We start from the raw sequence: 17,774 nt of genomic DNA, 5'->3' as shown, positions 1-17,774 counted from the left end.
TGTAGAAAAAAACAGGTTTTATTTATGATACAGTGAGGATGGAATGTAATTACAGAAGCCAAGAAGCACCTGGAGCGGGAGTGAGGTGAACTGTTGAAAAATCAGCTGTCATTGGTATAAAAGTCTCTTTGATTTCAGTTTTAAGAATTCCAATAAATAATCACACTATGTAAAATTTGGAAATTTGCAGCTGATCCCTCCCTTGCAGTGGTGACTGACAACTTGGGGCTAAATTGCTTCTTTCTACAGAAGGTAAGAGCTAGCCGTTCTGGCCACTTATCAAGCCTGGCATGCAGTAACCTAGTTCCCTTTGGGAAAGATGGTGCCAAATAAATGCCTTGCTTCCTTCCTCTTTGCTTTTGCAAGGATGGCTGTGTACAAGTTGGAATGGTGGTCATCCCATTGCCACGTGTCCCCAGCTGCCAGGACAGCACGCCTTCAGATGGACAACTGGCAGGTCAGGAAGTTCTGCGTTTGCAGGTCATGTATTATCAAACAGTATGTCCTCCTGCAAAACCTAACATGTGCAATAGCTGCTCCAACAAGAAGTGGTTAAAAACTGTTTGTGATGAGTGGCTTGGTATCAGAAGGGAAAAGCTGCAATGCAAAAGCCAATCAGTGCTGCTGCTGTGTGGGTGGTGTGACCCAGCTGAACATCCACAACACAGTGGAGCAAGAGACCTTTGTAGTGATCCTTTGGCCTGGGGTATATCTAGAATAAAATCATCAAGCCTGTAAAATAAAATGCTGATCTTCATCATATAGTCTTTTAATCAAAATAGGAAGAGTTGAATTTTGTGGTCACTATTTTGAGGAGGCCTGTGGGTTTCTCTGCTATTGCCAGTGGTTAAGTGCTAAAGCATGGTGAGGCTTGAAAAAAACGAATACCATAAAAAGATGATTGTTTTAGGTGTGTTTGAAATGCCCAAGCATAAAATACTAAAATCAAAGTTGGGTTTCAATGCTGGACATAAGCACTTCCCAGAGTATATTTTCAGTATTTTGCAAGGGTTTAGCACTTTGATCACCCTGTGTTAATTTACAGAACTGCAGCTGTTAGTGTTTAGTGTTGTGAAAAATACAGTAAATAGAAAAGATACATATATTCTCTTTACGTAAATGTGGTGGGTATCTGATCAAGGTAACCATTCATTACTGCAGTTTTTTGGGTGTTTCAAAACTGCGAGTATTTGTATCATGTGGCAAATGATGTAATGTTAAGACTAGCAAAAATGTGTATATATACTGTATAGTAGGACAACACAGCACTAGATGTGTGTTAGACTTAATTTGTGTTACACTTAATTTGCTTTTACAGACATTGTAAAAAATTAACTTTTCATTCAGCTTTTGAGGTAATAAGTTAAAAAAAGCACCAACATGATTTATTCAAATGTCTAACCATCATAGAAGGTTCCACTGTATAAGAACTACATGATAAGCAGGTTCCTTATACTGTGTAAGACTTCTATAAATTTTTCATACAGACTTGACATCTGCTGATATGGCTTCGGATGAGTCCTGCCTTGAGTGTATCTGCTGAAGGCTTGCTTTGAAAGGGCTGGTCGATTGTAGTGAGCCAGAAGCTGTATTTATTTGCAAAGTAGTGACAGGTTCCGCGTGCGCCGTTGCATTCGATGAAAGGAGTCGCTCTGAAATCTTCCAGGCAGCTTCCAGGAGAAACCAGTGACTGTCCTCCACCTTCATCACCAGCAGCAGTGTGCTAAATGAGACAAGGAGAGGAGCGTTCAGAGTACAACCTCAGGCAATGCTGTCTAAACCTTATATGTGGGAAAGAGGAAAAGCACTAGAATTGCTCCCAATTCTCATCTCCAGAGCAGACAGCCAGTTAATCCTGCGACTCTGTAAGGCTTAGGGGTTGGGCTATGCTTTAGCTATACGAAGGAGCTAGCTCATATGTTGATGCCACTTTAAAATCTTCTGACAAACACCTTTTCTATAGTTAAGATTTTCACTGCTGGAAGTCTTAGAATTGGAGAATCATTTAGGTGGGAAGGGCCCACTGGAGGTTACTTCAGCCAGTTCCATGCTCAAAGCAGGGCTGAATCCTAAGTTGCCCTTGGTTACCCCAAGGCACTCTTGAGTTGTTAGTAACTCAGAGGATGGAGTTTCCACAGCCTCTCTGGGCAACCTGTTCCTCTGATTTCCCTCACTGAGAACTTTCTACCATATACTTAACTTGAATTTCCCTAATTATGAAGTCTATCTTACTCTGCATCGCACGTGAGGAGCAGTGTGGAAACAAAATTAGCTTCTATACAATAACTAGTTCCCTCTATGGCACATTCTTTGATAGCAAATTACACCAAAATCATGCATCTTTACACCACTCAGCTGTTACCTTTGACACATACTGTGGTAATGATCAGAATGTTACTTTTCTTCTGTCAAAAGCATGGCTAACAAAGCAGGCATTACCTCTGTCCCTTTAAGAGCTGTACAGCTGCATTTTTAAGTGAAGCCGTTTAATTTTCTGTTAAAAACGGAAGGAATTTGAAGTATAAAAGAAAGCAGCTGGAAAATAAAGTTGCTAAATAGTTTTGCAAATGTAGGAAGAAGTCTGGGCACACCCAATATGTTTGCCTGCCTATGTTTTAATAAACAACATGCTATAAAAGTGTAAGCTGTAACCGGCTTGGATTATGCTGTGAGAGGCCCATTGTGTTTGTATAAATGAGTAACAGAAGTGTCCACCTTTTAACAGAAGGAGGGACTCTTGATCTCCGGCTGGCGTTACATGTTGCTGAGGTTTAGATAGTTGTTTAAAAAAACCAACCAACAAAATAACAGCTCCCCCCCCCCCCACCTGCAGCCTACCAGCTGTTTTACAAATTTGCAGAATTTGCTAAGGTATGAAGTTCAGGAGCAAACCTGTTCTAGCATCCCTCCACAAGAACAAAGTCAGTAGGAAGCAGCGTAAACTATTACAGCTTTGAGGCCTTTGCAGCTGGAGCTGGAACCGCACTTGCTGTTTGAGCCCGGGCTTGGGAGCAGACCTGCCTGACAGTCTTGGGATGAACACTGGCATTCCTGCGCTCAGTGTACGAGCTCCAACGGTACGCCTATAATGTCTCTTCTTGTATAGGTCAGGCCTTTTTTCCTTCTGCAACACTTGTGCCACTCTATGAGATGCATGTTAGTGGAGTGCCCTTGCTACAGGAACTCTTAGTGACTTCTGCGGCTGTTTGGGCAGGAGGCCATGGTGACTGCCTTCATGATTGTACCTTACTCAGGGGAAGGAGGTGACAAATTTAAGCCAAGGAAGTAAAGCAATGTGTACTCTGAGATAGCCACAAGTGTGCTGCACTTCTTCCACAGTTGCCTAAGAAGCAAAAATGCATACACCAAACACTTAATTTGCTCTAAATGCTAGCTGGGAAAATGTGAACTCTTCTCACTGTGTGTTCCTTAGTGCTGGCAGACTCTGTCCTGGCACAAAGTTCCTGCTGAGGTGACAATTTCGCTCTTAACAATGCTCAGTGTTTACATGGGGCTTTGCAAACATTTAACTAATCCTTGGCATTCTTGTGAAGTAACTATGAGATTGGTATCAGGGCTTTTTATAGAAGCAGAAGAAAGGTCAAACATAGGGCTCGTCAAAAATTCAACCAGCCTTCTCAAAACCTTTTTTTTTCTCTGTAACTAAATGAAAACTATCAGATTTCCCTTTATGTTTTTTTCTGAAAAAATTAAGGTTTTGGCTTTTGACAAACAAATGGTTTGCAGGTAAGATTGATGACTGTTCTTCTATGATGTTTTCTGCCAGAGAAATCCTATTATTTTCCCCAACACCATTTACTTGAGCATTCAGTCCAGTCTTCAGTAAGTTAAAAACATGGGCATACTGTTGCAGGTTTTGACTCTCATGTGCATCAAGCAAGTCAGAAAAAGAAGCATCTGTCAGATCATTCACTGACATTCTATCTGCTCTTTACCATGTTAAGCCCTTCAGCACTGACACGATCCCTCTGTACACTCTTGCAAGAAAAGCAGGTCAGGCCCTTCATTAGGTCTTCCATGGCACACCTAATGCTAAGCTTTTCTGTAACATCCCAGTTCCTAATTTTAAGATCACAAGAGCTAAGAGATCCTATATCCCATGGCTTATACAGCTCAGTTCTTGTTGGCATTTGAGTTACAACAATGAAGTTTAATTTTAAAAACAACAGGAGGCTGTCTCTCTTTCCAGCCTAGGTGAAATACTTTGGCTTCTAAGTCTTCAACCAAACACCAGTGATTTTAAGTTTCCGAAAGAAGGGGAAGTGTTTTGTTGTTTGGTTTTTCTTTTCTCTCCAGATTAGCTTCTTAATAGTGATGTACATAAGTACCTCCCAATCTAGCTGCGAAAATGCTTTGTAGGCTACTGTCGTATCTCAGTGCAATTTTATTTGTTAATCCACAGCTGTCCCTGTGTTCTGCTCACTCTGAGGCACTATTTTGTACATCAAGTAAGGACTCCAGATGCTATTCTGACAAGAGGCAATTTTCTCTGCAATTCACAGAAATTTTGTTTCTCCTCTTCTGCTTATCCTAGAAACTAGTTTTGTAGTTCCCTCGTTCTCTGGAACGATGCATGGTTTTGGTGTTGCTGGCTCTAAAACAGAGCAGCATTCCTAGTATCTAAGGCTCAAACTTAAAACCCAGCGCCACACAAAACGTGACACCGGAGAACAAATACCATAAGGAAGGAATATCCGATCCACAAACTGCGCCAGCCTTCAGGGCAGTGAGGAATAGAAGCTTCTTGGCTATGGACAGCAATTGCCACAGCTGGGGCCTCACAAACGGAGCAGCGGCTGATATATGGCCTAATCTCGTCTTCTGCCACAGGCATCATTGGAAGAGGTGCTGTAGTTGAGAGCCAGTAGGATTTATCATTTCGACTTGCATAATAACAAATATCCCCAGGGTTACAGTAGAGGAATGGCATAGTACTAAAACGAGCCAAACATGAGCCAGCCAGCCCTGTTAAAAGAGAAGAAGAAGAAAAAAAAAAGAAGACATTATGGCAATCATTCTTACAGAAGACAATGCATGCTTTCAGTTTCCTGCTCCTTCCCAAACACGTGTCAGTAAAACCCTGCAGCCCAGAATGTTTTCCTGGCTTTACAGGTCCCCTTGAACAACACTAATGATATGCAGGAGCTCTCTCAGGGGCACTTTATGCAGACATACAGTTTTTATCTTCTCATTTTGGTGTTTCCTAAGCCCATTTACTAAAGTCCCGCCTGACTCTTAAGCTCTGTGTATTTATTTATTTTTGTTGGTTTCATCCAGAGAATTGAGGATGATTTTCATCCAGATGGAATCGAGGCTGCTGCTAGCAACACCTGCACATACCTAGATCCTGGTTGTGTGCTTTCTCTTGTCCTTCGAAGTACAGTAAGCTGTATCCACTCCAGAGTTTGTTCATGCCAACTGGGCACATTGGCTCTTGGTCGGACTGGCTGTGTTTCACCAGCAGGTAGCCCATGCTAATGCTGCGACCCGGCATGCCTGGCAGCCCGGGGCTACCGGGGCGGCCTCGCTGACCTTAGAAAGCCAGGGGAAAAAATAATACAACTTACGTTTGTGCACCCACAAATAGTCTGATGCTACTTGATATTCCAGCTAGGCTGCTGATGAACTAAGCTTAATTGCATGATGCCTCTTCTTATGGTAAGTTATTGTTAAAAGAGCTGTAGTTCTAGGATTACAGCAGTTGCTTTTGAAGTAGATTGGTGCTGGATCAGGCACTATCAGAGCCACAGAAAGGCACATACAAAGTTACGATGAATTTGAACATACTTTGTACAATACAGATGAGCATTTTTCCTTTAAAACGTTTTCTTAGTCTAAGATTAACCAATGGTTTTTTAATAGGTTGCATTTGCTTCATACAGTTAAAACTATGCTCTGCAAATAACCTTTTTCTCTGTGTACTTAGCCAATTAAGATAGTAATCATTCTGCTCTTTGATTGGATAAGTGCACAGCTATTTCTTTTACAAACACATTCCCTTAAACATCATCTATCCAAAGACCACCTACTCAGCCATTCATTTCCGCAAATGTAGCTGTTAGCAAAACACTAGGCTGAAATACTTGAGAGGAAACCAATATACAAATACACTCACATCAAAATAAGCATGCTCAAGAGCAGACTGACATCTACACCTATGGAAACGTATCCCAAAAATAGTGCTTTAAGGTAACTGTTACAAGTTAGTTAGTTGTTCCTTGTGAAAAAGCTGTGAAAACAGAAACTTCCTCTCTCCTCCCCTCCTCCCCATCCAGTGATGTACTAACTACAGAACAATTTATGGAGTGAAGCAGGAAAGAGGGAAGGAAGTGCTGTGTGACATCTCTTACCTTCAAATCCCACTGGACCCTGAAACCCTGTTGCTCCTTGTTCACCTCTGGAGCCAGGGGGAGCTGGAATGCCATCTCTGCCCTGGAGTCCTGGCTCTCCAGGTGAGCCCCTGAAACCTTGCACCAACAATGGTTATAAGCACAGTGATTGCAGAGATATCAATGTGCTACCCCCTTTGTTCACATGTTCCGTATGTTTGGTCCTATCTGCCAGGTTTACCAATTTACACTAAAGGCAAGATGCTGAGGTTCTTGCTCAGGCAAAGAGCACTGGCTTCATTGGAAAAAGTTGCTGGGATCAAGATTACATGACCACACAGCCCTAATCTTTCACTTTTGCTACCACCATGCACCTGTGATGAGGTTTGTAGCAAGAGGTGCGCTGCATGGGGTCCACACATCACTAGTGCTACATTCCCTGGGTTGATAGCATGCCCCCAAGGATGTGCACTTTTCCACCAAAGACATTCAGTCTTGATTTAAGTAAGATCCATATCTGGTGTTGCTTTGGCTATGTGAGTCTTGTCAAAGTATTCTCCTGTTTTGCTTATGTTCTGAATGCTCGGGGGAGGAGGAAAGCCAAGCCCTAGCTCTGAAAGACCAAAATTTGACTTTCCTTTCTGACCTACAGAATTCAAAGTGGAAGAGAGCCAAAGCAGTGCTGTGGCAGCCTCACTCTGCTAAGGGAAACTGAGCTTTCACTCTGACTGTGCAATTCCTACCTGGATCACCTGGTGGACCCTGAGGTCCCATATCTCCTGGGCTTCCTTGAGGTCCTATATTTCCACGGGGTCCTGGTGAACCTTGCTCAGCAACCAGCCTTGGAGGATGAGGGGGCAGCCCAGGAGAGCCTGGAGGACCCTGAAAGCCTGTGATTAGAAGCAAGATGAGATAGTTTGATTAAAAAAAACCAGCAACCCTTTATTTTCCTGAATGTGCTTTCAACTACAGATATGTTGCTGTTACTTGGCTGCTTATGTAAGAGAGGGACTGTGGTCTGCAGCTCATCGCCCTGGGTATAGCAGCTGTATTTATTATACTGGGGGAACATGTGTGAGTATGGTGATTGTCTTCTCTTGGATAGCACACAGATAAGCATGATGCTACTGCTCCTTCATTTATGACACAGGAAGCTGGGAAGTTCCCCCCAAAACAGCCAATGGCTCTCTGAGGTGTGGCAACATCTTTTGGTGGGCTTTGACAGACACAAATACACGATGGCATAGACAGAGTGAAGGATTTTAAAGATATTTTTAAATATCCAGTATGTCTAGTCTGGAGGATTTGTTTAGATCAGGAATTCTTTTTTTTTTTTAAATCCTGAAAACAGCTCTGATTTTGGAGTTGGCACTCCATACAAAATAAATTCATAAAGACAGAAAGTTGACTACCCATGTTAAATACCGCTGGAATTTGCCACGGGTCACAAAGTTACGCAGGTTGGAGAGGACCCCTGCTCAAAGCAGAGCCAGCTAGATCAGCTCTGTGGAGGTGCAAAATGAGTAGTTCAGAAACGAGTCACACATCTGACTGCACTTACCAGTTACTCCTCTATCCCCTTTGGGTCCGATAGGTCCCAAATCACCTGGAAATCCTACTGTGCCCATAAAGCCGATGACACCTTGTTCGCCCTTTTGACCTTTAATGAAAAATGACAGGTGGCATTATTGCATTTCAACACAGATCAAGTGAGTGCAAAAGTCGTGTTACTAAAGCTGCTGTAGTATAGGAGGTTCCCCTGCCTCTGGCCAAGGTCAGTGTCTCCTATCCTTACCTTTAGGTCCAGGGTACCCGGGAATGCCAGGTCTCCCTGCTGATCCAGGATCACCTCTGCTTCCTTTTGGGCCAGTTTGTCCACTCACACCTATTTGTCCACTTTCTCCTTTGCTTCCTGGTGGAGCTGGTGTTCCAGGCTGCCCCTGTAGTCCTGGGTAGCCTGTTTAGAGCACATACAGGTTGCAGTCTGTTTATACTTATGACTTGGGCACAGCGGAAAATAACAGTGCTATTTAATTGTATCGCATCAGGTTTTATTTCCTTAATTTAAGCAGGGAGATAATGCATAATTCCCCAATAGGCTTACTCAGCACTCCTACTCCTGCTTTCAGGCTGGCATACCCTTCTGCTGCGGTGGCAGAGGAATTAGAGCATGAAAGCTCCCACAAAGCACAGTGTCATCTCAAGCAAGATTTCAGAAGTGGGGTGCCTGCTGAGATAGAACCTTCAACGAGCTGTTCCTTCCCCAGCAAATGCTCCACTTCAGTAGCTGCCTCCCTGCTTCATCCTAAATTGTCCAAGTAACTAGAGAGAAATCGGAGAGCAGGGAGTACCTGACTCAGTGCCAGGTGGTAAATAAGCCAAGGACTTACTGTTCTGTGTATCTTAGTGCTTCGGCTGAACATCTGGATACAAATAACTACTTCATGCTGTCTTGGGAATTATGGGAACAGCTTCTTTTTCCAGAATTACATACTGCCTGAAGCTAAACCTGGCAGGTTTCTCTTCAGTTACCTCTTCTGCCTAAGAAGACATTTGGACCTTGTTTCCGAGGAGAGAGTGACTTACTAACAAGGGGTTTGAGTGGGGCATCTCTCATGGTGCCTGTTGAAGCTGGATCACATGTGGATACAAATGCAAGATGCATGTGGTAAAGTAAGAGTAAGCCATGCCTGTCTCACCATTTGTGCTGGGAGGTGGTGTTCCTGTTCTCACTCTCCTGGCTGCTTCTATTTTTATCTTTTAATCCAATGACTGCCTGGGGAGTGGGAATCAGTATGCAGAGTAGGCCAACTAACCTTCTTTTTCCATTTGGAAAGGCAGGTATTTTGTTGGTTTTCAACTGGTTTGCCTGTTGTAAGTTTTTGCCGCATTTACATAAAAATATTTCCATGCACCACATAAAGATGATAGTGGGACACTTGCAACTTCTGCTATAAGCTCTTCACAGTAGCACTACAGTTTGAAATGATTGTGCAGTCCAATGAGCAGCAGGTGTATCAGCCTTTAAATACTGAGACACACAGAGTGGCTGTTTCATATGTTTGAGAAAGGCAGGCTCATAGCATGGACTTTTAGAGAGATGAACTAATACTTTCCACTGTAACTTAGTTTGCATGGTAATTTTACACAGGAAAATTTTGTAAGTGATTAAGAAAATATTCTGTAGACTTGCAAGTCTGCCACAGACCTCTGATTTGGAAGTAGTCGATTAGCATAATGCATCTGAAAGTTGTTAAGAGAATTCTGGTTGATCAAATCTGTTATTTGCATGTAAATCAAACCCTTCCATCAGGACAACCTGGAGGAACTGCCCTTTGCTTTTAAGAGGTCTGTCCCTATTATCTTATGTACCATTAGTTCTGTCCAACAATTATTCATACATTTTAGTGTGGCGTTTAATAGGGATAATTTTACTAAATCAAGACAGAAGTATCAATGCTGCTGCTAACTCAGTACTTACTCTTCTATAGTTGTCTGAGGGCACAATCTTGTACTTAATCTTTTATTGTTGTCTGAGGGGAACAAGCCACGAATTACCTGGCACTCCGTCTAGACCTGGGGAGCCTTTATCACCAGGGTATCCTGATATATTTGAAATCCCAGGAGGCCCTGGAAATCCTTCCTGCCCAGGAATGCCAGAAGGGCCTTGGACTCCTGAAAGGAAGAGAAGAAAGAAGTGCTGCAAGGAAAATACACAACTGCAATCATAAGGACTCACCTTAGACTAAGGAATTGCATTTTCAAAATGGAAAACACCTGCAGTACCCACTGATTTTTGCTTTATTTTTTCAGATGGTGTTGTGGAGGTTTTTCTTAAAAGAACCAAATACTAGTTCTGTGCCAAAGCTCTCTGGATAGCTAATTACATCTCACTGTGTGGAATGCTAATGGTCTTGCGTCTGCCAGGTAAAATATTATTTCAAGATAGGAAGTATTCAAAATATTCTAGGTATATTGAAGCAGACAAGAAAGCAGCTTTGTTCTTCACTGTCCTGCAGACTCAGGGGTCACAAACACTTAGGGTATTTTGGGGGGTCAGTTAAAACCAAAAGTTTCAATCCAAGAAATTCTCTATAGATGAAAATTACTAAATGGCCAAAAATCTGGCCCACCAATGACAGATTATTCTTTTAGGTAGATTCAAGTTGTCAGGAAGCCACAAAAACCCTTTTGTTTATACTTTGAAAAAAATCTGTAATATTTAATTCTGACAAACAAACATGAATAAGTGAAATAGCTGTTTCTTCCAGTGCTTAATTATTGATCTCTGAATGGTGTTTGAGGTGGCACAGCATGTTAGTAACAACAAAGCATAACACAGAAGAACAGGAATGAGCCATTGAACCAAGTAGGCAAAGGCAGTAAGATTTTATATCTATGTTAGTTCTTAATCCTTTCAGAGCCAAATTTTGGCAGACTTTAAAAAAAAACCCCTGAAATTAGTTGATTCATCCATAAGATCAGTCTGGTTGCTCCCTGATGGAAGAATAACCGGTGGTGAGCCATACTGAGATAAGTGTAGCCCACTACAACAAGGTGGGTTTGAGCCAGAAGGCTGTATGCTTACATTACACGAGGGGTGATGGTATGAGTAAAGCAGGGTGCATGGGAATAGAGCCCAGGAGGAATCAGTGGGACAATTACACATTGATGGACAATGAGGCTTTCAGAAGAAAAGTGAACATTGACAGATCTGCAACAAAAAGAAAGAAAGAAAAGCCATAGTTTATGTAACTGGAGCCTCATTAGAAATATTTTGGGAGCTGATGGCTGAGAGTAGTGACTGGCATTTGTAGCTTGCTGAGCAAACCGGGTGGTACAAGATTCTGCTACCATGGGGAAGGACCCAGGCTGTCCTGGAGGGGCTGGCTTGCCCCGCACTGGGCAATACACACCACAGTTTCTGAGCAAGGGCTGGCAGAGCTGCAGCACCAAAGAGTGACCTTCCCCACAGCATGAACTCTCCTACACAACTGTCTACACTATACTGCATTTTGTGACATCTATGACACCCACAGCTGAAACAAATAATAGGTAGATCTTCTCTGGAATACAAACCTGGAACACCTCTGTCTCCCTTCTGACCCGGAGGTCCTTGACTGCCTTCCACTCTGCTTGGCTCTCCTGCTTCCCCTTTGTCACCCACTGCACCTGGGAAACCTGCAGAGCCATAGCCATCTGGACCTGTTGTGGAGTTGTTCAAAATTAAGACAAAAGCTGAAATGTTTCCGTGCATAACAATGTACCAGCATGCTAACATACACGTATAGAGCATGTGTATTTACTTAATACATGAGTCTGTAATGGCTCATTATGGGGAAAAAAGGCCTCGAAGCTTCAATTTTATAAGAGGAAAGACATTACAATTTCAAGTTGTTTCCTAATCCATCTGTGTGGCAGCATATATTGTGTGAAGTTGTTTGCCAGAGCCCATAATAGCAAAGCAAATTCCTCCCATTCCTAATGGGTTTTGGGTGACACAGTTAAAGTCACATTGCAAAGATCTCACTGACCAAACTCGTAGCCAACGCAATGGTGTGCCTGTGAACAGGCAGAATAAGAGACTCACTCACCTGGCGATCCTGGTAAGCCCTTAGTGCCTGGTAAACCATGCAGTCCGCTGATTCCTCTTAAGCCAGGCAAGCCTGTTTTAAAATTGCATTAATTATTATCCTAATAGTTTCTATGAGTCTATATGTATTCCTAGGCAAAAAATTCAAATGCTTGAATAAACACTATTCTGTGTTAAAATATTGTGTATTATATGCAAATGAATTCATAAGTTAATTAATACAATAAGCTTATGAAATACACCACACCATGTTTTTGTGATTGGCAAATTTTTTTATTGTCCAATAAACTCCCTATGAGATTTTTAATAGCTCTGATCAGTCTGGTAGCATGCTGTTAGTTCAGTCTCACTACCACAATTTTTTTAATAACCATTTAGTTTTCCGAAATCTTCAAACCAAGATAATTAAGGCATAATTGCAAGCTCTAAATGTGATTATGACGAAGCTTTCTTCAGAAGAAATTGACTCTGTGTCATTTAAAAAAGCCAACAAAACCCTAACAAAATGTCTAATAGCTGCTGCTGCTGCTACAGGTAAAATTTATGCCACCTATTTGTACCTGTCAAAGTGTTAAGCATAATGTTTAAGCTAGACAGATATCTCCAATCAATGGCCAGAGCTCTGGAGGACAATTCAACCTCACAAAAATAATTGTCTGGCTCTGTCTTTACTGTCTATAAAGGCAGCCTTCATAACTGCATTGGCTTAGATTTGATGGAGATTCAGACAGATGAATCTTACTAAAAGCAGGGCAATTTCTGGCCGTACTGTAGAAAAATTCTGCTTACTTAATATATTAAGGAATTAGGTGGCAACCAATGAGATTCTGTATCCTGTGATACAAACAGCTTCATTTTAAGCTATCACCTGTATTTTGATAGCAGAATTCTCTGAGAGTCATTTATCCTTAAAACCAGAAATTGGACCAGTTCTCAGTTTTTGGTGATGATGTAGGACAAATATATTGTTTGCTATCTAATGCCACATTATAATAGTCTAATACTGTATATCACTACCTTGCTGCATTTTTTTTTTGTTTTTTGTTTTTTCTTCTCAGCTGTCACAAAAAAAGAAAAAAGTTTCCTGAAAACTGTTTTCCTGGTTGAGGGAGGTCATCAGCAGTTAAAGTGAGCTCAGTGGAGATCAGTCCTTCAGAAGCCATAAATCAGAAAGCAACTGATCATAAATCAGTTAACACACCTGGACTTCATGAGGAAGAGGAATAAATATTTACTAGAGGGACCTCTGCCACTCTGAACTGCAAAAAGCCCCCTTTCTTCTTCACCCCAAAAGAACAATAGCAAGTGCTCACGTGGAAGTGACTTAATAGTTGAAGCTGTATGAATACCTGCTTGTCCTGGTAATCCAGGCCAGCCGGGAGTTCCCTTTTCACCTTGAAATCCAGGTGTCCCAGGGCTTCCTTGCTGCCCCGGGGGGCCAACCAGTCCCGGCAAACCTGTGCGACAATGATGAATCATTGCTAATGAGTGTCCTTAAAACCAATAGCCCAAAACACAGACTTGTGCTACCTTCGTTCTCCCAGGTAGCAAAATGAAGGCTTTCCCCTCCTAATGTCATTGTATGACACTGCACTGCTCATCCAAGTGGGAGAAAGTTAAGGAGAACAAAGGCAGGAGAGGCAAAGTGTAACAGAACAATTAATTAAACACCTCAGGTTTCTGACAAGCTCCGAAATACAGTGGGATCCTCCTATTAAAATGATAATTTTACTTCTATTGCCGGTTACAATAAGCAATTTCATTTATGTGTACCTCAGTTTCCTTTTCTGCCACATCTGTTTTTCCTTTCTGACTGGACCGCTGGTCTTACAAAAACTGTTTCCCTGTGAGGTACCTACCAAAACTACTCCAGTCTTGGCTGGAGCTTCTAAGACCTATAATTATGTAAAAAATGTGGAGCAACTGTTCTGAAAGAGCATTTTCATGATCCTCCTGCAATAAGATGTGTTCTTAAGCCCTGGGTTCATGATCCAGCCAGAGTTCAGATCCCTAGTACTCTTGCACAGCTGGCCAACAAGCCTGGCTCAAAGGCTTCATCACTGGGTTCTGGGGGATATTGACTTAATTTATGGCAGAAAAGAGCACTGAAAAGCCCACTTCCATGTAGTATTGAGACAGCATTAGAATACCTGAGTATGTCAGCATTACAACACTTTGACTGGACACATGATCACTATAAAAAGATCACTATAAAACTGGTATGAAGCAGAATTAGGCTTTTGAAATTTCCTCTTAGTAAGTTCTACTCCGAGTTCCACATCCTTTTCACTACTCTTTACCAACTTACAGAATGTTCAACATATATAAAAAACCTAATGACTTTCTTTTGAGGGAGAAGAGATTTTTCTTTCTCTTCTTAAACAGTTTTATTCTTTGAAGCATTAAAAAGAATATTTTACCTTTCTGTCCCACAGAGCCAGGGACACCCTGTGTGCCCTTGAGGCCTTCAATGCCAGGGAAACCAGGATCACCGCCTTCGCCTTTTTGTCCTGTGCTTCCTCTTGTGCCTGGGAAACCACAAAACCAGTATATTCTTTTAATAATCTCTATATGACCCTAAGCTAACAAGCATAACGTGAACTTGGCTACTGAATGGGTCCTGGTCTTGACACATAAAGACATTCTTTTAGTCAAGGTGCTTGCATAATCTGTGAGAATGAAGTTTTCCACAACATGATGGCCAAACCATCATTAAATTTATTTTTAAAAGCACTCCCCAAATTATGTGGAATATGACACTGATGTTCAAGCGTACTGCATGTGCAGGAAATTTTAATACATTACCTAACCAGCCCAATCCAAAATCAACCTGACTCTGCTATCCCATCTTCCATAATCATGGCCCAATACTGGTCCTTTTGACATCAATGGCAAAAATTTACATAGAAATGTTTATCAGAGTTGCATGTGATGTTTGCTGCTGTAACTGTACCTTCAGTTGAAGAGGTAAACACAGCACATACTTATTTCAATAAAGAAAAGATGAACCTCTTCAGGAGCTGTCATGAAAACACAGGCTCAACAGTCATCAAAAGCCCATGGTAGGCTCCCCCTCCTTTCCTCTGTGGACTTTAGTATGTGAAAAGTAATACATGCAGAGCAACTGTGAAATTAATACCTGTTAAGCCTGGCACACCAGTTTCCCCTTTAAGGCCTGGCATTCCTGGTAAGTTTACAGTATCTCCTCGGTCACCTATTTAAAGCAAAAATGAACACATGAGCAATCAAGCTTTACTTTAAACAGTATTTCCTGTCGTTTCAAAGAAATTGCAACTTACGAAACAAAATTCAGCAATTATCATCTTTAAAGAATAAAACAGGAATAAGTTAAAGAAAGGAAAACATAAAAGTCTCCAGAACAACCACCCACCCTGCCATGGCTGGATGTATCCATGGACAGTACACCTTGCATGAAATTAACCTGAAAAGGTACTAACCTTTTCATAGCTTCCCACAACTACAATATCATTCTGTCAGACTGTAAGAAGACTCTTTAAGACTGAAGACCCCTAAGACTCTTCAGAACTTAATGCTGAGCATTTGATGGGTAATGAATACAAAGAGTGCTCAGATAAGAGAAAAAACTCACCTATTTCACCGTGTGAGCCAGGTGTACCAAAATGACCTGAAATTCCTGGAACACCCTTTTCTCCCTGTCATATAATTGAAAACAGGTGTTAGTTAATGAGCAGCACTGTTTCGAAATACTGAAAAAAGGCTATTAAATTTACCATTTTTGAGTTTCCATAGTACTTTATAGAGTCATTTGGCTTAAATGAGTTAAACCAAACCAGTACAAACCAAGGGACAAGTTATGTTTACCAAGACTGAAGTATGAAATTGAGAACATCCTATTACATGCACATATATGGGTACTGAGTCCTTGTGCTGGTTTTGGCTGAGGTAGAGTTAATTTTCTTCATAGTAGTATGGGGCCATGCTCTGGATTTGTGCTGGAAACAGTGTTGATAAAACAGAGATGTTTTTGTTACTGCTGAGCAGTGCTTACACAGTGTCAAGGTGTTTTCTGCTCCTCACTCCACCCCACCCCACCAGTGAGCAGGGCGAAGGTTGCCCGGGGGACCGCTGCTCAGGGGCTGGCTGCGCATCGGTTGGTTGTTGGTGAGCAATTGTTTTCATTTGCATCACTTGTCTTTCTTGGTTTTGTTTCTTGTTATTTTCCTTTTCATTGCATTTATTATTGTTATTTTTTTATTTTATTTCCATTATTAATTCAAATTACCTCAACCCACAAGTTTTCTCACTTTTAACCTTCCAGTTCTCTTCCCCCATCCCACTACAGGGGGAGTGAGCAAGTGGTTGTGCGGTGCTTAGTTGCCAGATGGGGTTAAACCACAACAGTCCTGCAGTCCTTGATTTTGATTAGGAAAAAGTCCTATTAAAATCTAAGGGCAAAGCTACCTGAGAAAGGAGCATAGTTTTTGGCTCTCTTAAATAAATGATGTCTGTTAGTCTACTGTTAGGCCTTTTGTAAGAGTTTATTTCTTCTCGTGTAACTTATTTTGCAGCCAAAGTGAATCATGGTGAATTACCCTCTAAGAACTGAGATTCTTAAACTCTTTTACTGTTAGATGAGGGACAGTGAGTGGTTTTTGGCAGTGGTACCATCAGTTCTGCGAGAAAGGGAAGAGTAAACCCAGTGTTGAGAATAATTTTTATGAACAGCTATGGCAACAAGACCAAGGATCTAGAAGGAACTGTTTGGTCCTCATTGGCGAAAAACGGACACGTGAAATTTGAATGCCTCCCAATAAGAAAAGAAAGCATTCTGCTTAATGAACATCGGAGGATCAAGCAAAAATTTGATTTATTTATTCAATTTTTATTGCATATTAATCTTTGCATTGTAGCTGTTCAGCACAATTTCAAGGGGTAAATGCCACTCCCTAGAGAAGCTGAATGCCAGCACAAGGACACCCTTATTCCCTCATGGGCATGAACTCACCCTGCCTCCCGTGCTGCCAGGGAAGCCTCTGATGCCAGGAGAGCCAGCTGGGCCAGGATATCCTTTCAGACCTGTCACCCCTTTCGCTCCGATGTCCCCTTTCACACCTGCCACATAGCTGGGATGCCCAGGGGACCCTGGAGTTCCGGTCTTTCCAGGAATGCCTGGCATTCCCTTGCTACCTGCAGGCAGGGAAGAAGAAAAATAATGATGATTTAAACTGTTAAACCTGGGAAGGCTGACTTGCAGTTGCCTGTATGTAAGAAATTTTCCTGCTAGCAGCCTTCTTGAAACGTGGCACCATGATGTACAAGTACAAAAGGGCAGAGCACCCACGTGACATAACCCTGCAAAGCTTTTCTTGGGGGTGGCTCTGTGAAGCGCAGCTACGAGAGACTTTGCTGGGGGGCCTGCAGTGTAGTGGTACAATCAGCAGGGAATATTTAATATGGTAACTGAGAAAAGTCACTGATCGATAGTCCTGAATGTGCTTTGCTTTGTTTTGCTGTGACCACTGACCTTTTAAGCCAAAGAATCCCTTTGTGCCCCTTTCTCCAACATCTCCTTTTTCACCTTTAACTTCCATCATCATGCTGGGCTTGAGCTTTGGGGGTTCTCCCGGGGGGCCTTGATCCCCACGGTCACCTACAGGGTAAAATACCCAACCATGTTACAAAAAGCTAGTCAGCGGCGCTGTGTAGGAAGTGAACAGAAGAGTGAATTTAGCAAAAAAGGATTAACAGATAATCTTGCACAAGCTATGGAAAATCCACTTACATAAAAAGTTACCTGTGCCAATACAACATGTCAGCAGAACAGTAAAGCTTAAGATAACGTGAAAACT

The 17,774-nt window shown here is 41.9% G+C and overlaps 1 protein-coding gene across 3 annotated transcripts in view; it reads right to left on the bottom strand.

Annotated features, from left to right (window-relative positions):
- The window catches only part of COL4A2 (collagen type IV alpha 2 chain), a 149,559-nt gene continuing 131,785 nt past the window's right edge, over positions 1-17,774 (bottom strand). For 2 of the 3 annotated variants that reach the window (XM_037375714.1, XM_037375715.1), the window contains exons 33-48: positions 17,450-17,575; positions 16,931-17,112; positions 15,554-15,617; positions 15,083-15,157; positions 14,364-14,471; positions 13,293-13,400; positions 11,945-12,016; positions 11,430-11,555; positions 9,909-10,025; positions 8,146-8,307; positions 7,912-8,010; positions 7,094-7,240; positions 6,372-6,488; positions 5,362-5,553; positions 4,700-4,986; positions 1,274-1,723 (exon numbers count right to left, since the gene is read on the bottom strand). In XM_037375714.1, the coding sequence (XP_037231611.1) occupies positions 1,469-1,723; positions 4,700-4,986; positions 5,362-5,553; positions 6,372-6,488; positions 7,094-7,240; positions 7,912-8,010; positions 8,146-8,307; positions 9,909-10,025; positions 11,430-11,555; positions 11,945-12,016; positions 13,293-13,400; positions 14,364-14,471; positions 15,083-15,157; positions 15,554-15,617; positions 16,931-17,112; positions 17,450-17,575 (2,237 nt within the window). In that variant the 3' untranslated portion in view covers positions 1,274-1,468. Of the gene's footprint in view, positions 1,724-4,699; positions 4,987-5,361; positions 5,554-6,371; positions 6,489-7,093; positions 7,241-7,911; positions 8,011-8,145; positions 8,308-9,908; positions 10,026-11,429; positions 11,556-11,944; positions 12,017-13,292; positions 13,401-14,363; positions 14,472-15,082; positions 15,158-15,553; positions 15,618-16,930; positions 17,113-17,449; positions 17,576-17,774 lie in introns of all 3 variants that reach the window. The other variant, XM_037375713.1, reaches the window with a different exon arrangement.

Source organism: Falco rusticolus, chromosome 2 (assembly GCF_015220075.1).
Source record: "Falco rusticolus isolate bFalRus1 chromosome 2, bFalRus1.pri, whole genome shotgun sequence".
Taxonomy (NCBI): domain Eukaryota; kingdom Metazoa; phylum Chordata; class Aves; order Falconiformes; family Falconidae; genus Falco; species Falco rusticolus.
This window is presented reverse-complemented; position numbering and strand designations above follow the sequence as displayed.